Source organism: Protopterus annectens, chromosome 7.part0 (genome assembly GCF_019279795.1).
Source record: "Protopterus annectens isolate FY-2018-M chromosome 7.part0, PAN1.0, whole genome shotgun sequence".
Taxonomy (NCBI): Eukaryota; Metazoa; Chordata; order Ceratodontiformes; family Protopteridae; genus Protopterus; species Protopterus annectens.
The window spans coordinates 248,871,421-248,887,242 of record NC_056739.1 but is presented as its reverse complement, the minus strand read 5'-3'; the positions used below and the strand labels follow the sequence as shown (position 1 = coordinate 248,887,242).

Sequence of the window (15,822 nt, the reverse complement as noted above, 5' to 3'; positions counted from 1 at the left end):
TCATAATCAATTAATGACTCAGTTACAAATGAGCAACCTCCTTACCTACACACAACGTGATTTAGCAGTACCACAGCTCTCCTAAACTACACCAACACTATTAACCTAGTAGAGACAAATGCCAACTGGTTACTGCTATGTTTCTGGGTTTATCCAAAGCTTTTGATACGGTTTCTCATAGTTACTTCCAAAAACAACTAACTCTCTTCACTTGACCTGTCAAATACCTCCACCAACTGTCTCCACAGCTACCTTTCCAATAAGACTCTAGTCCATTAAATGGATTAATTCTTACTCATCTTTCCTACCTGTAAAACAGGTGCTCCACACGGTTCCATACTGGGGCCACTGCTTTTCAACATATTTACCAACAGCCTACTCTGTGACAAATGTCAAGCATCCCTCATACGATATGCTAACACCACACTAACCTGCTTGGTCAGTAAATCAATTACTCTCAACAAATCACTCAATAATAAATTTTATCAGTTGAAAGTGGGTTCAACAACTCCAGCTTCTATACAATCAAAACAAAATAGTATTATAGCCCTTACACACCTCAAACAAAATTTTGCATCTCAGTTACACCCTCTTTTAACACCCCTACAAAGCATGACAATTGATGATAACCTGCCAGGTTATCAAACAAACGAAACTACTTAACTGACTCTTCCAGGATACTCCTGACCTCTACAGCCCTACTCCTCACTTTACTATGTGGCTCCCCAGTACTTAACCTTCAAGCTTCCATCTAAAATAAACTAAACTGGTGCTACAACAAGATAGAAACATTTTCCACTAACTCTTCAAACAGAACTTATCACTGTTTAGCACTAAAACAGATTGACTGGCTTGAATTATGCAAGCAACTCACACCCAACTACTCCTAGTCCACAAATTAATATACAAACTAGAACAATGCAAAGTCCTATTAGACTTATTATATATGCACACACCTTCTAGGCCACTTCAAACTATAAACAAAATTTTCCTCTTTACCTACAAACCACATCTGTCAGCAGGAAACTCTATTTCAGCTATGTAGCCCACTTGTGGAAGCCTATCCTATTATCCCTTAAACATACTAGCAACCTTTCCAATTTCTAGACCAATCTAAAAAAAACAGATATCCGACACCTAGACATGTACCTGCACAACCCTCAAAACTGATGCATGACCACCTGCTCACTGTATCTACACCTTTTTCACTTTTAATTCACTAATACTTCCATATCTTACACGGTAGTAATGGCCTAACATCAAAAGAAGCTCTCACTTTAATGATCCAATAATGCTAATGTATACTTTTGTACCTTTTCAGCCAAAGATTTCTACTATTTATTTTCCATTCTAATATTCTTTCATAGCATTCTCATCTCTCGAATACTAAACTCCCTCTCTTCGTGTCCTTTATTTTCCATCCTGCTCATTACTCCACCTCATCTCATTTTATTACTCTGTCTCTTTTGTCAGCAGAATACTCTATTTTTCACAGAAGGCACCCAAGCCGAGAATCAAACCAGAGAACCTCTTGCTGTGAGGCAACAGCACTACCGCTGCACCACTGCACTGTCCATATTAATTTACTTATCAGCTATTGCACAATGTGTGTGTGTGTCTTATGTGTGCTATGTGAAGCCTTTCTCCCCAGTTCACTGTAAAATATTCAATCTGTTGTAGGGCTTTTCTCCTCTTGTATATAAATTACTCAACTACCATTTAAATCCTTTTGAATCTGCTGTGGAACTTTTCTCCCTGGGCCTCCACTAAAATGTGTACCAAAGGTCAAATTAACTAACTAACTAAACAAATGAACCTATGAGTCACCCAGTAAGAAATTGGAGGTGGGAAGAATCAAACCCTGTACCCTTGGCTACAGGATACATACAAACTATTTCATGCAATAAAATAATCTTTATATCTATCTCTGGAAAGGCTGAATTTGGTTTTGTCAATCAGGACAGGCCATTATTAACCTAGTAATCTTTCAGATTAAAGATGCCCCCTTTTAACCATTAATTTATCAAATCTTCAAAGTGTAGTGAAGAAAATGCACAATGACTGCTTTAAGCAGTTTTGCTATAAAGTTTCAATTTACATTTCTAAAACCTTTTGTAAAGAGCTTTCATAAGCAGTTATCAGCCTGCCAAAGGTTTCTGCTCAGAGTTAGTATGAGAATAATGCCTATGGGATCTAAATCAGCATATTTGCATTTTTTTAATATTGTATTAAACAGAATAAACAATTCTTCTGGCTTTTTTGTGATTATGTCCTTATGTATAACATAGATTGTATTACTTTAAAAAACTTGTGTTTTTTTTCCTGGGTCTTCACTGAAAAAGGGTTTTTGTTATTTGCCCAGTAGGACTATAATAGTAAACAAATGGAGCTAAGTAAACAAACAAACAAAAACTGCAAAATGACAGTTTTATTGCAATCTGGAGCATACTGCAATATGGAAAAGTCTGAATGATAAAGTCAATGCGCATAATGCTGTTCATTTTGTGACTATAGGTTCATAGGTTAGTACTAAGCTAACTGCACTTGCGAGCCATTTTAAGCCTAGCCAATTATCCCTTGTGAGACTCAAACCCTGCACCTTGTGTTTGTAAGGCAAACACTTTAACCATTAGGCCACCCTAGCTACTATTTGCACATTATCTGATCAAGTTTCATTACTGCAACATCAGAGCATAGTCTGGCCTGATACCCAAGCTTTTTTCTGCCAGTGATTCTTTTTATTATAATAGTTTCCATAGAAAAACACTACAGAAGGAAATTCCACTGTCAAACTTATCTTTATCATAGCATATCCATCTGAGGAATAATATCTCAAGTATGAACTTTTTTTTAAGGTTTACTTTAGAGGAACACTGCATATCTCCAGTGATGACATAATAAATGAAAGTCTGCAAATGTCACACTGGGGATTCTATATTTTACCAGGGCATTTCTGGATGGGTACTCAATCTCTTTTGGGACTTTTGCTCATTTGGTAGCTACTACTAGGGTAAATGCTAACAATCATTTTGGCAAGTTGAGCATTTTATAACACAGCAAGGCTGTACTTAGTGATGTGACAAACCAGTGCAGAATCAGGTATGTAAGGAGCACAGCATGGCCTTTACTGGTGTGAGTTATTCACTGAAGGGCTGCATATCATGGCACATTAAGGAGACAGATTACCAAACCTTTTAGTTTTTAAGAAAAGTCTGCATTTCTCCTGTGATGATATACACTTATCCATTTCAAATCACCAAATATGGCTGTTGTCTCTTTACTCAAATGTGTACTCATGCTGATTGGAAGCATAAAGGAATACAATACCAATAGTCTTTGAAACATATTTGGCATCTGTGAAATGTAAATAAAAACAAAAATAATTTTAAGTATAACTAATCTTAAACAGAAAGAGAGAGAGAAGATATTAAGTTTAAAAATGGTTTTGACAGTATACTGCCACTATGTATAATGCCATACTTTAAAATTTCAGTCCAACCATGTGTTTTCTAAGTAAAGAAAAATCAAACTGCTACTCCATAGCTTTTTCAAAATATATTATGAAAAGTTTTATTAAAATATATTAAAACTTGTTTCAAAGGCAATTCTGAGTATCAGGTTTGCCAACAGTCAACACAATTTCTTCTCAGTAAGAACGCCACTGCATTCAAAATGCGAGCACGAATGTTCTGTTTTTCAACAAACGAAGCATATGCAGCAAAAGTCCTTCAATGCACTCAGTACTTTAGATATCTCTGTGATATTAGTCGCTTAACTGAAGCGAAAACAGATGTTGCACTGTTAAGTAGAATTCAATTTTTTCAAAGCCAGACCAACTTAACAGGACCTTGAATGCTCCGAACTCTCTCACAGTATAAAGTACTTCACAGGAACCATAAACATTTCCTTGCTCAATTGTATGCAAAACTGAAGCTTTCAGAATGTTTTTCAAACTCTACTTCACTTCAGATATTCAACATAATAAAAATCTTCCACACAATACTCTACATAGCAAAATTCAGATAAAACTTTCCTTGAGTTTAAAACACAGATATAACGTCCCAAATTAACATACGATAAGAGCTTTCGGTAAAACCTTCATCAGATCATACTAAATAGGGACACCATTACTATTTATATCAAAATTTTAACCAATGGAATTCAAAATAGCAGACAACACCTTCTTCCCAATTATCTCCATCCATTCAGCATCATAATCCAGTAACACACCTACTACTCAACCAATAGTAGGTCTCCTTGCTTTAAGTATAGGTTTGAGTGGAATAACTGCATTCAAGCCAGGAGCTCGATCTGCCCATAGATTTACTATCCATTTGGTTTCACAAATCTCAGTTTTATTGGTAATGTCACCTCTTTTAATGCCCTCAGGTATTTTTTCAATAACTTTGAAGAGAAAGCTATGGCTGGGAAAACTTGATACATGTACCGCCAAGGCATTATGAGCATCCTCTCTTCGAATATCTCCTAGATGCCGTAATAACCTCTTCCTAAAAATCAGGTTGGTTTTTCCAACATAAAATGACGGACATTCTTTACAGGTAGCCAAGTAAACAACATTTTTTGTAGCACAGGTAGCCTTACAGTTAAAAATAAAGTCTCTATCCATTCCTGGATGTCCTATCAATATGTCCACAAGCAGAACAATTGCCACATTGAAAAGTTCCTTTTCTTCTTACTATAGCAGGTCTCTGAAAACCATCTTTCATACATAAGAGACGTTTGATGTTTTTCTTATTTTTATAACTATAGTGTGGATTTTCCCCTACTATAGAATACAGTTTCAGATCCTGAGTGAGAATAGGCCAAAACTTGCTAATAATTTCTTTAATCTGTTTATTATCCATACTATATGTGACACTTAATCGTGTAAAGGTAAATTCCGCTTCTTTTCTATCTGGGATACATCAGAATACTGTACGTTCCCCATACATGGTTTCTTCATATTCAGTTCAGTATCTGTCTTTGAATATCCTCGTGCTTGTAGACAGTCTTGTAAGTTAGCTACCTCTTGTTGAATTAATGACTCCTGCGTACATCTCTTAGTAATTCTTGAGACCTCATTCTTCATAATATTACTAGTCACATATCTTGGATGCATACTACTTTTATGAAGATATTGATTTCTCCAAGTAGGTTTCCTGTAAAGTGTTGTCTCTATTGTCCCATCTTGATTTAAATTCACATTTAGATCTAAAAAATTCACTGAGTCACGTGAATATTGACTTGTGAATTTTAAAAATGATGTAGTTTCATTCAAATATTGTTGGACTGACAGGGAATTAAGTTTCATCCCCTTCCCAAAGAAGGAAAAGGTAGTCTACAAAACGGCCATAGAATTTAACATTCTGAAACCAAGGACTGAGATTACTTAGAACAAATTTATTTTCCCAATCTGAAAGGACAATGTTCGCATAACTGTTGGCACAGGTCGTGCCCACTGCAACCCCCCATCGTTGCCAATAGATGGATTGTCCATAACAGAACAGATTCGTGTCCAGTATGATTTCTAGTAAAGAACATATTAAATTAGCATTTTTGCTATTTCTATTTGCTCCCTCAATGATCTTTCTTACTGCTTCAACTCCAAGATCATTGGGTATTGACATAAATAAACTAGTAACATCCATAGTGGTCAACAACAAATTTCCTTTCTCCTTTAGAGCTCCTAGGGATTCTGTTAACTTCTTCAGGAAGTCATCTGTATCTCTGATAACACTGGGAATATTAAAGCAAGATCTCTTTAAGGTTCCTCTCTACAAATAATGACATAGATTCAGTTAACCATCCTTGCCCAGATACTATAGGGCGTAGTGGTGGATTAAAGGGGTCTTTATGTACCTTAGGTAATCCGCCGATAGAGGGAACAGTAGGATGTTCCATCTTGAAGAAACAATATTGATCATTACTTATACTACCTTCTATGAACATAAAATATAGTAAGTCCTGGATCTTTGCAATGTGTTTCTCCATGCTTTTAGCATCAACTTCCTGATAAGTTGTTGTGTCTTTTAGCATCTCAGCCATCTTTTTCCTGTATCATTCAGAAGAAAGAACTACAATAGCTCCCCCCTTTGTCTGCTGGTTTTATCACAATCTCATCATTACGTTGCAGATCTATCATGGCTTGTCTTTCTTGAGATGTTAAATTGTGGTAGTGTTGGACACCCATGCTCATCCTTAGTTGCTCTACTGCATCAGTGCACATGCAAGAAAATAACTCCACTGCTGGATGATTCATAGGTACAAATGCGGTTTCCTAAGTGTTTTACTCTCTTGTTCTTTATTCCCAAAAATGCTTTTCAAAGTTACATTACGTGCAAAGTATTTCATATCTATGGCAAATTCACTCAAGTCCGATTTTAGACAAGGAATAAAAGTTAAACCTCTCTCCAACAGACTTATTTCATCCATCTTTAAGGAATATGTGGAAAGGTTAATGACTAATGAATTTTTATTTAATTCATTGTTTTCTTTCGTTTCCTGTCCTGACTCATTGCCCGCGGATTCTTGTAAAAATTCTGTTTCAGGAAAACCGGCAAATGCTGATTCAATGAAATATGATTAACCCCTTTCTTAGGAAAGGTACCTATGTCCATGGATTTATCAACCGCTTCCAATGAACTACCTGCTTCAATGGATTTATCTCCCTGTTCTAGGGAAGTAGTAGCATGGAGAGTCATCCCTTCTGAAGCTACAACACGAATCCCTTCTATGGGGTCCAATTCAACAGGTGCAGTTCGCAGACCTTCTTGGGGTATATGTTCTTTAATATCTGTAAGTTGCCATTCCCTAGTGAACTCTCCTATATTACTCTTCTTTTCAATTTTCTTTGGTGGACGTGAGTCATTTCGTCTTTCCTCTCTGGGCCATTCAAATATCCGACCATTCCTAAAATCTGTGATGTCCCTGGATAATTTCTTGATCTTCTGTTCTTTTATTCTTGTCTCATACATATTCAAATTAAATTGTAATGTCTCTAACTTCACTAACTGAGAGTCAGTTAAAGCAAACTTCTCTAATTCAGCCTGCTTCTCTTGAATCAAATTCGTGATTCTTTGCTCTTCTGGTTTAAAAAACTCTATTAACAGGCGCATATAACGGAAACTGGTTTCCAGATTTATTGCTGCCACTTTGCCAATAACTCTGGATATTAGTTGCCGTAACTAGGCATACACTTGAATCTCATTCCTCTCGGAATAACCTGCTTATGCATACTCGCTTCCATGTGGAATCTTTGCCAGGTCAACCTTTTAAATTTGTCTGGCTTTGAAAAAATTGAATACTTAACAATGCAGCATCTGTTTTTGCTTCAGTTAAGTGACTAATACCGCAGAGATATCTAAAGTACTGAGCGCATTGAAGGACTTTTGCTGCATATGCTTCGTTTGTTGAAAAACAGAACATTCGTGCTCGCATTTTGAATGCAGTGGCGTTCTTACTGAGAAGAAATTGTGTTGACTGTTGGCAAACCTGATACTCAGAATTGCCTTTGAAACAAGTTTTAATATATTTTAATAAAACTTTTCATAATATATTTTGAAAAAGCTGTGGAGTAGCGGTTTGATTTTTCTTTACTTTGATTTTTTGCTTACCGCTACCTTATCAGTGAGTAGTGCATTTTTAGTAGTATTAACCATGTGTTTTCTAGGCAGGATTCATACATGTTCACTCAATACATAGATCTAATGTACTGAAAGAAGGTCTGCAAAACATGAGATGTGATCCAAGCACAACATACAGTTAGAATACAGAACAGTGGGGTTTACTGACATGAATCAACTTGATAGTGGTATGAAACATATGCAATAAAGCTTACATAATAGCATCTATGGGACACAGAGATACAGACTGGGCCACGGAGCCATCAGTGGAACTATTTGTCAGTGCATTATAACTGGACAGCTGCCACTGCCCAACCACGTCACTGCTGGTACTAATCAGGAGCAGCAACACATGCAAAAATAACCTCCTTACATGCAGATATGAACATTTTACTTACAATGACGTACTCAAGTTGATACCACAGACACACATGCATACTGGCAGTGATAAGTAAATGCATATACTGAAAAGCAAATGCATGCAGGCACAGACAGTGAAAATAATGTCAGCAGCATTATAACCAAAGTGCGAAAAAATGGCCTAGTGCACAGCGACTATAGAACTACATTGGAAGGGAGACTTGTATGTCATGTTTCATATATTATGCAGAACAGTGCAACATAAAACATAATGATATAGGTCAAACAAGTGCCTAGCAATGCAAATATGGGCAAATACTCTGTAATGTATGGTAAAACAGAGTGCAATTGTATGCCAAAACACTGCTTGCCAGCAATGTAGTATGTCTGTCTGCATGGCACAACCTAACTCTCTTGAAAATGTGAAAGGAAGCAGAAATACACAAAAACAGAAACACACACACACACACACACACACACACACACAATATTAACCAAATGTGTGTGTGTGTGTGTGTGTGTGTGTGTGTGTGTGTGTGTGTGTGTGTGTGGAGGCCATTGCTTTAGTGTCTGTCACCTCTGTGACATATATATATATATATATATATATATATATTGCACATGGCACCTTTAAGATATAAATGGATATTTGTGATAGTAAAATTGTATCCGAGTAAGACTTGTGTGTGGCATACATGACCATCTTTGACCCATTACTGATGGATTTACCGCAAATCAGCAAGTCAGATGACATCAGAAATACTCTGTCTATGGAACCAAAAGAAGTGATTAGAGGGACAGAATATTTTCCAGAGGATACCACTGCTCTGGAACAGACTCACTATCCATGTAAAACAAAGCTCATCCCTCTCCATAATCAAGCAAAATTTGGGTCTACGGATGGGTAACAGAACATTTAGCCGAGGAACACAAATGGCCAGAGGCAGCTCCTAAATGCTGTTTCGGACACATGGATCCCCTCAAAGTATCTATGGTATGATCCCAGTTAATCTCTCTAGATGTGATATATAATTATCCACCATGGGATGCTTAAGACCAATTTAATACAAAGCAGGATTGGTTAATTTGAGCACAAAAATGGAAAATGACTTGACTTGACTTATAATGGCCTGTCTATGAAACTATAAATAGTATTCAGAATGCTTTTGTCTGCTCTTTTTCAAACAAGTGTAACAAATTTACATTGTTTCTTTTCTTTATTTTTGTTGACATCAGCAAACATCTGCTTTAATTCAGTTGGGGTAAGACATTTTTCAAAGCATGCGGTATAAAATTAGCAATCAAGGTTTTTGTGGAATGGTAGCAGCACACAGCAGCTAACTATTCTGCTGGGTTTGGAACCTGATTATATCTGATGTTTTAAGTTAGCCAGCAGTACTTCACATCACCTGCACTAGAAAACTAATGTCTGCAAGAACCTGTTGGAAAAGCAGAAGACAGAACAACATCCAGTCATTAAATATGCCGCACTGCATTCAGTTTACTTATTTACCCACATTTCTTTGGATTGCATTATAAAATTAGCAGCTGTTAGTTGACTGATTCTTCACGTACTGCAATCTTTTTTTTGCTCATCTTTCTTACTCAAACACTCAGGAATCCTCACCTGACTTTGAAGCACAGATGTTGCAGTATTGGAGCTGCTCAACCAATTGCTATGATTACAGGTTTGATAATTTACCTGCCACCCTGGACAACAGCGAGGCCTAAAATGAAAAAAAAAAAAAAAATAGTCACACTGCAAGTTACATAATTATGGAAGTGCAGGCTATCTAGACTCATATGTATTTTTGTTTGATTTTTGTTTTAGGATATATTTCACATAGAACATGATACTACAACAAATAGCTTAACATGCCTTGTGACAATATTCTACTTGAGATTATTTATTCAGCAGCCATTAATAATAGACACAGATACATAGATGACAATGCATCTTCTACTACTCATACCTGGTTTGAGGTATTTAGCATCACCTGTTCTTACAGCATCCCATTAGGTATTTATTCTACACTGTTACTCCATGGATACTTAAGGCATATGATGTGTTATACAAATACTAATGCTGTACCTATAATAGAAAAATAAAAACATGTCAGACATCATGTCATGATGCCAAGTGTACCTATTTGTGAAGTCTGTGCAGATTCACAAGTACTGGGCAGCTTAACAAAGAGAAGCTCTCAAACTTCAATTTCTCCGTTGGGGGGAGGGGGGCTAGAGTTACACAAATATGTCAAATGACCTAACTCAAACTTCCATCCTCCTGACTGATTTATCCAACACTTTCACCTTTGAGGAAATAAAATTTTCTTTCTGTAGTAGTCTGTCATTGGATAGAATGTGTGTGCAGTCTGTTACAAGTGATAGTTCATTATTTGGTAATGTAAACAACAAATATGGATGTCTGGTGAAATTGCAAGGATAAAAATTTTGATCTTTGGAGCAAAGGAACTGCAAGTGTAAATGTGGCAATTTTGAAATGGTGATACTTTGGAAAATTGCCCCTACTCTGAGGAACAACAGTCACATATTTTATACATATAAAAGAGGCAAGGGTACTGGGAGAAAGCCAGCTTGCAAACGTACTTTGCAGGTGTAACACTGGGTTTCAACGGTCAGAAATACTGGGTGAGTGAACTGGTGTAACTAACAACATTTTTTTTATTAAATCTGTGATATAGAACTGGAATTGCCTAGACACAGTAAGGCCTTGCTAGGTTTAATTCTAGTGGCTGCCAAAAAAAAAGGAATTACTAGAAAATGGAAATCAAAGTCTAAACCAACTGAAGTAGAAGTAGTGAGTGTAGTAAGAGAGAAAAGAACTGGAAGTGGCATCTTCAGAAAAAGGTAGGAGCAAATTATGCAGAAAAATGTTTTGAAGGTGGAATGATGTTTAAGGGATGGTAGGAATCAAATGAGCGATGCAATGTTCAACTGGCAATGACTGTGTAAAAGATTCAATGTTATGTACAATGTTTACAACTGAAAATATGCCAGTATGGTTTGATTTCATTTATATAAATGTATGATTGCCTATGTCATAAGTGATAATGCGATAAAGATGTCTCCTGTTTAAAAAAATAGTGGAAAGGGATTGGAAAATAAAGTACAGTTTTGTACCTACCATAAATGTAGATGTTCGAGTGTTCACCCTGCTGCAGTCATCACACTTGGGTTATCCTGTCATCAGGCAGTCCCGCAGTCCGGCCGGATTTTCAAAGTCTTGGTCCGACGTCGGTTGCTGTCGCCTCATCCCTGACTTCAGTGCGCCAGGGGTACATATATTGCAACCAACGCCATTTTCTTCAGTTTTTCTTGCCCCAGATGTCAGGTGCCCCCAAAAGGTGATCCAAATTAGTGCCAATAGGTGAGAACACTGTACAAACACAAAATCCCTTCAGCTATAAGCAAATACATCAGTAAGGCATAGCAAAGATTTAGCCAGTAGATCAGAGGGGTTGGAGGGAGGGTAACCTGGACTGCAGCAGGGTGAACACTCGAACATCTACATTTATGGTAGGTACAAAACTGTACTATGTTCATCGTGTTACCCTGCTGCAGTCATCACACTTGTGTCGAGTCCCAAAACTAAGGTAGGGTGGAGGCATCATAGAGGGTTAGTGGAGGCAATGAGGCCCTGCAGAACTGCAGTGGCGAAGCCTGCCCTGGACTTAGAGTAAAGAGGTAAGTGATAGTGTTTGGTGAAGGTATGTACAGAACTCCAAGTTGCAGCTTCTAAAATTTCCTTAGTAGGAACCCCCCTGAGAAAGGCTGTAGAGGTAGCTGTTGCCCTGGTAGAGTGAGATCTAATGGTAGGAGGAACTGGTTTCCCATGATGGGTATAGCAGAATCGTATGCAATGGCCTATCCATTTAGAAATGGTTTGCTTGGATATGGCCCTCCCTTGAGAAGCTGTAGCATAGGAAACAAAGAGCTGGTCAGTTTTTCTGAAAGCCTTAGTTTTATCCAAGTAGTATTGAAGCTGCCTGTGAATGTCCAAGGAATGCAGGAGTCTCTCACCTTTGTTCTGTGGATTGGGGAAGAAAGTGGGTAGATGGATGGTTTGATTTAAAGCTACACTGGAAACCACCTTAGGCATGAAGGAAGGATTAGTTCATAGAGAAACTCTGTCTTGATGAAAAATGAGGAAAGGTTCCACTGCCATAAGTGCCTGTAATTCTGAAACTCTCCTAGCAGAAGTTATTGCCAGGAGCAGGGCAGTCTTCCAAGATAGGAACTGAAGGTCTGCAGAAAAAGCTGGTTCAAAGGGAGGTAGCGTTAGTTTTTCCAGAACAAAGTTGAGGTCCCATGTTGGTGTAGGAGCTCTTCTAGGTGGTCTAATGTTTTTTGCTCCTCTGAGGAACTGCCTTAGGAGTGGATTTGAAAATAAAGGTGGATTTGTATCGTAGTGAGCTGAAATAGCTGAAGCATGGATTTTAATTGAGGAGAAGGAAAGTCCTTTATGCAACATCTCAGCTAAATACTGCAGGATGTGAGGCATATGAGGCTGAGTTGTGTCTTGGCCTTTAGCTTGGTTCCAAGCAGAAAACCTTTTTCATTTGTCCGAGTAAGCCTTCCTGGTGCTTGGCCTCCTGGCTTCTAGAATAACATCCAGTACTGCTTGTGAAAGAGGGGCTGGTTGGATGCTTAATTGATTTGCCATGCAGCCAGGTTTAAGGTTTAGATCTGGCTGTGTAGAATCTGTTTGTCTTGCTGCATGAGCAAATGAGGCATTTGAGGCAATATTCATGGTGGACTGTGAGCCATATTCTTCAATAGCGGGTACCAGTGCTGGCGTGGCCAGTCTGGGGCTATGAGTATCATTCGAGGTTTCTTCCTTTTTGACCTTCAAAAGAACCTTTGTAAGAAGAGATAATGGAGGAAAGGCATATGCTGTCAGGTTTTTCCAACTGAAGGAGAGAGCATCCACTTTCCAAGCTTGATGGCGGAATGTCCTTGTACAAAATTTTGTCAGCTGGTAGTTTTGAGGACTGGCAAACAGGTCTATATTTGGTAGGCCCCATCTTTGAGTTATCATTGCAAATATTTGGGGATCTAGCTTCCACTCGTGGGGATCTTTGATGTTTCTGCTTAGGTCGTCTGCCAATGTGTTTTTCTGTCCTGGCAGGAATTGAGCTTGTAACTGGACTTAGTAGGCCAGAGCTGTGTTCCATAAGATTATTGCTTGCCTGCAAAGAGGGTAGGAATGTGTGCCCCCTTGTTTGTTTATGTACCACATACTGTGGTGTTGTCCGTCTTTATTGCAAGTTGTCCAGGCTGTAGTAGTTCCTTGAAGGCTGTCAGAGCTTTCTGTACAGCTAGCATCTCTTTTTGGTTTATGTGCAGTTTTCTTTGTTCTGCAGTCCATAGGCCTTGAATGCATTGCCCTGCCATGTGTGCCCCCCAGGCATAGTCTGAAGCATCTGTTGTGATAGTTTGCCTGGGTGGGGGCGAGGTGAAAGGCTGACCCTTGTTGAGGTGACATGTCTGTGACCACCATAGAAATTCCTGTTGAAGGCAGTGTCCAAGCTGTGGCTGTGTTGAGACCATACGCTTTTTAGGTACCACTGTAATTTCCTCATATGCAGTTTTGCAAATGGTATTATCAGAAAGCAAGATGCCATGAAGCCCAAAGCCTGCAGAATTTTTCTTGCAGTTAATTGGGTCTTTGTTGCCATTGTGTTGAAATACTGAGTCAGTTGTAATTGCTTGTCTGGTGTAAGATAAGCCTTCTGGGCCGTTGTATCCAAGCTGGCACCCAGGAATGTCATTTTTTGTGAGGGTACTAGTTTTGACTTCTTTTTGTTTACTGTGTACCCCAGACAATTTAGTAGATGCTTCACAAAAGTCAGATGTTGTAAGAGAATGTCTTTTCTTTCTGTTTGGATGAGGCAGTCGTCCAGGTATGGATATATTTGAATTCCTCTTTGTCTGCAGTATGCAATTACTGGTGCCAGGCATTTTGTGAATACTCTGGGCGCAGTAGATAAGCCAAAGGGCAGTGCAGAGAATTGATAATGGGTTGAACCTGCAATGAAACGGAGGTATCTTCTGCAACTTTGTCCGATAGGGACATGCAGGTATGCCTCCTTGAGGTCCAACGTTACCAGCCATGCTTCCTTGCCCAACATGGGAAGTAGCTGATGTAGTGTTAGCATCTTGAATTTGGGAACTTGTAAGTAAGTGTTTAAAATAGAAAGATCCAGAATTGGTCTCCAAGCATTTTCTTTTCTGGGTACTAGGAAGAGTCTTGAGTAAAATCCTTGGCCTTGCTCTTGAGTTGGTACCCTTTGAATGGCTCTCATGGCCATGAGAGCTGTAATTTGTTTTTGAGCCTCTGCCCTTTGATTTTGTGGCAGGTTTGGCATTCCTCTTTTTATTGGCAAGGTGTGAAAGTGGAATCTGTATCCTCGTAAAATTATGTCTAGGACCCATTTGTCCTTTGTGACCATGTGCCAGTTGTCTGCAAATAGTGCTAGTTTTCCCCACAGGGGGGCTGACAAAAGCGCTTTGTTTGGCCAGCTGAGGTGCAAGTCATTGAGTTTGCCTTCTGGTGGGTGGAGACCTGTCTTCTCCTCCCTTCTGGGTTGGAGTGCCCCATTAGCGAGGTTTATACTGAGCTTGTGGTTGTCCTCTGCCCCTTGGGTGCCTGTATTTACCCCTCTGAGGCCTGTTAGTGGCTGGAAAGGACCAATTTTTTGTTGGCCAGTTTCTGCTGAAGCGAGGAGGTTGTACCTGTAGGAAATCTTTGACTGTCTGCATTGATTTTGCCTTATCTTCCATTTTCTTTAAAACTTCTTCTGCTTTAACACCAAAAAGAACATCCTGCTGTAAGGGAGCATCTAGTAGTTTTGCTTTAACATGATCAGGCAGACTTTGTTCCTTTAACCAGGCATGCCTACGTATAACTGATCCAGTGACAGCTGCTCTGCAGGAGGCCTCTAAAGAATCAAACCCACATTGTAAGGTATGTTTGCCCACCTGCTCGGTGGCGTGCAACAAATCCTGTACTTCTTTCAATTCAGATTGTTGAGGGAGGGTGGTTATCTTTTGTTTTAACTGAGAGATCAGAAAATGCTGATACTTAAGCATATGAAATTGACAGTTTAGAGCTCTCATAACTAAAGTGGCTGAGGTGTAAACCCTTTTCCCCATCTGTCTAGTGCTCTTGAATCCCTTTCAGAAGGTACTGATTTTTAGCCATGGAAGCCTTAGCCCCCTTGGGACCCTGGGAGGTAGTCTCTGGGTCAGCTACTGGGCTTTTATAAAGACATTTGTGGGAATCAGGTACTCTGTAGTATCTGTCAGGCTTGGCCGGGGCAGGAGGCAGAGAGTCAGGATTGAAACTGGATTCTAAACAGACATCATCCACAATGTCCAAAACCGGAGGGATGGCTAGAGGTCTGTGTTGGGGGAGTAAAAGAAAGGTCTGTGTTGGGGGAGTAAAAGAAAGGTCTGTGTTGGGGGAGTAAAAGAAACTCTCTGAGCCTTTTCTTGAAATCAGAGTAATCCTGACCTTCCCAGTGAAAATGTTCCCTCATAGTGTGTAAAGTTTCCCCAGAAGAGTAATCTTCTGGAGGGGAAGCTGAGGGAATAGAGCCCTCAGCATCAGAATCTTCATAAGGAGAGAAGGAATAGTCTTGGTCCTCAGAGGAATCCGAAGAAATAGACAGTTGTTCAGAGGAAGCAGATTCTTCCTCTTGTCTAGGCCTTTTGTCAGGAGGAGGCTGAGAACCCCTGATAAGAGAAATCAAATCTTCAGCCATCTTGAGCATCTGTTTTTTAGGCATAGGGCCTTGAACAGGAGACTGAAGTG

At 39.0% G+C, this 15,822-nt stretch overlaps 1 protein-coding gene across 1 annotated transcript in view; it reads right to left on the bottom strand.

Moving 5' to 3' along the window:
• LOC122806377 (EF-hand and coiled-coil domain-containing protein 1-like) overlaps positions 1-15,822 on the bottom strand; it is a 194,772-nt gene that overhangs the window by 63,996 nt on the left and 114,954 nt on the right. The window contains exon 3 of the mRNA XM_044076731.1: positions 9,610-9,709. Coding sequence (XP_043932666.1) covers positions 9,610-9,709 — 100 coding nt within the window. The remainder of the gene's footprint in view (positions 1-9,609; positions 9,710-15,822) is intronic.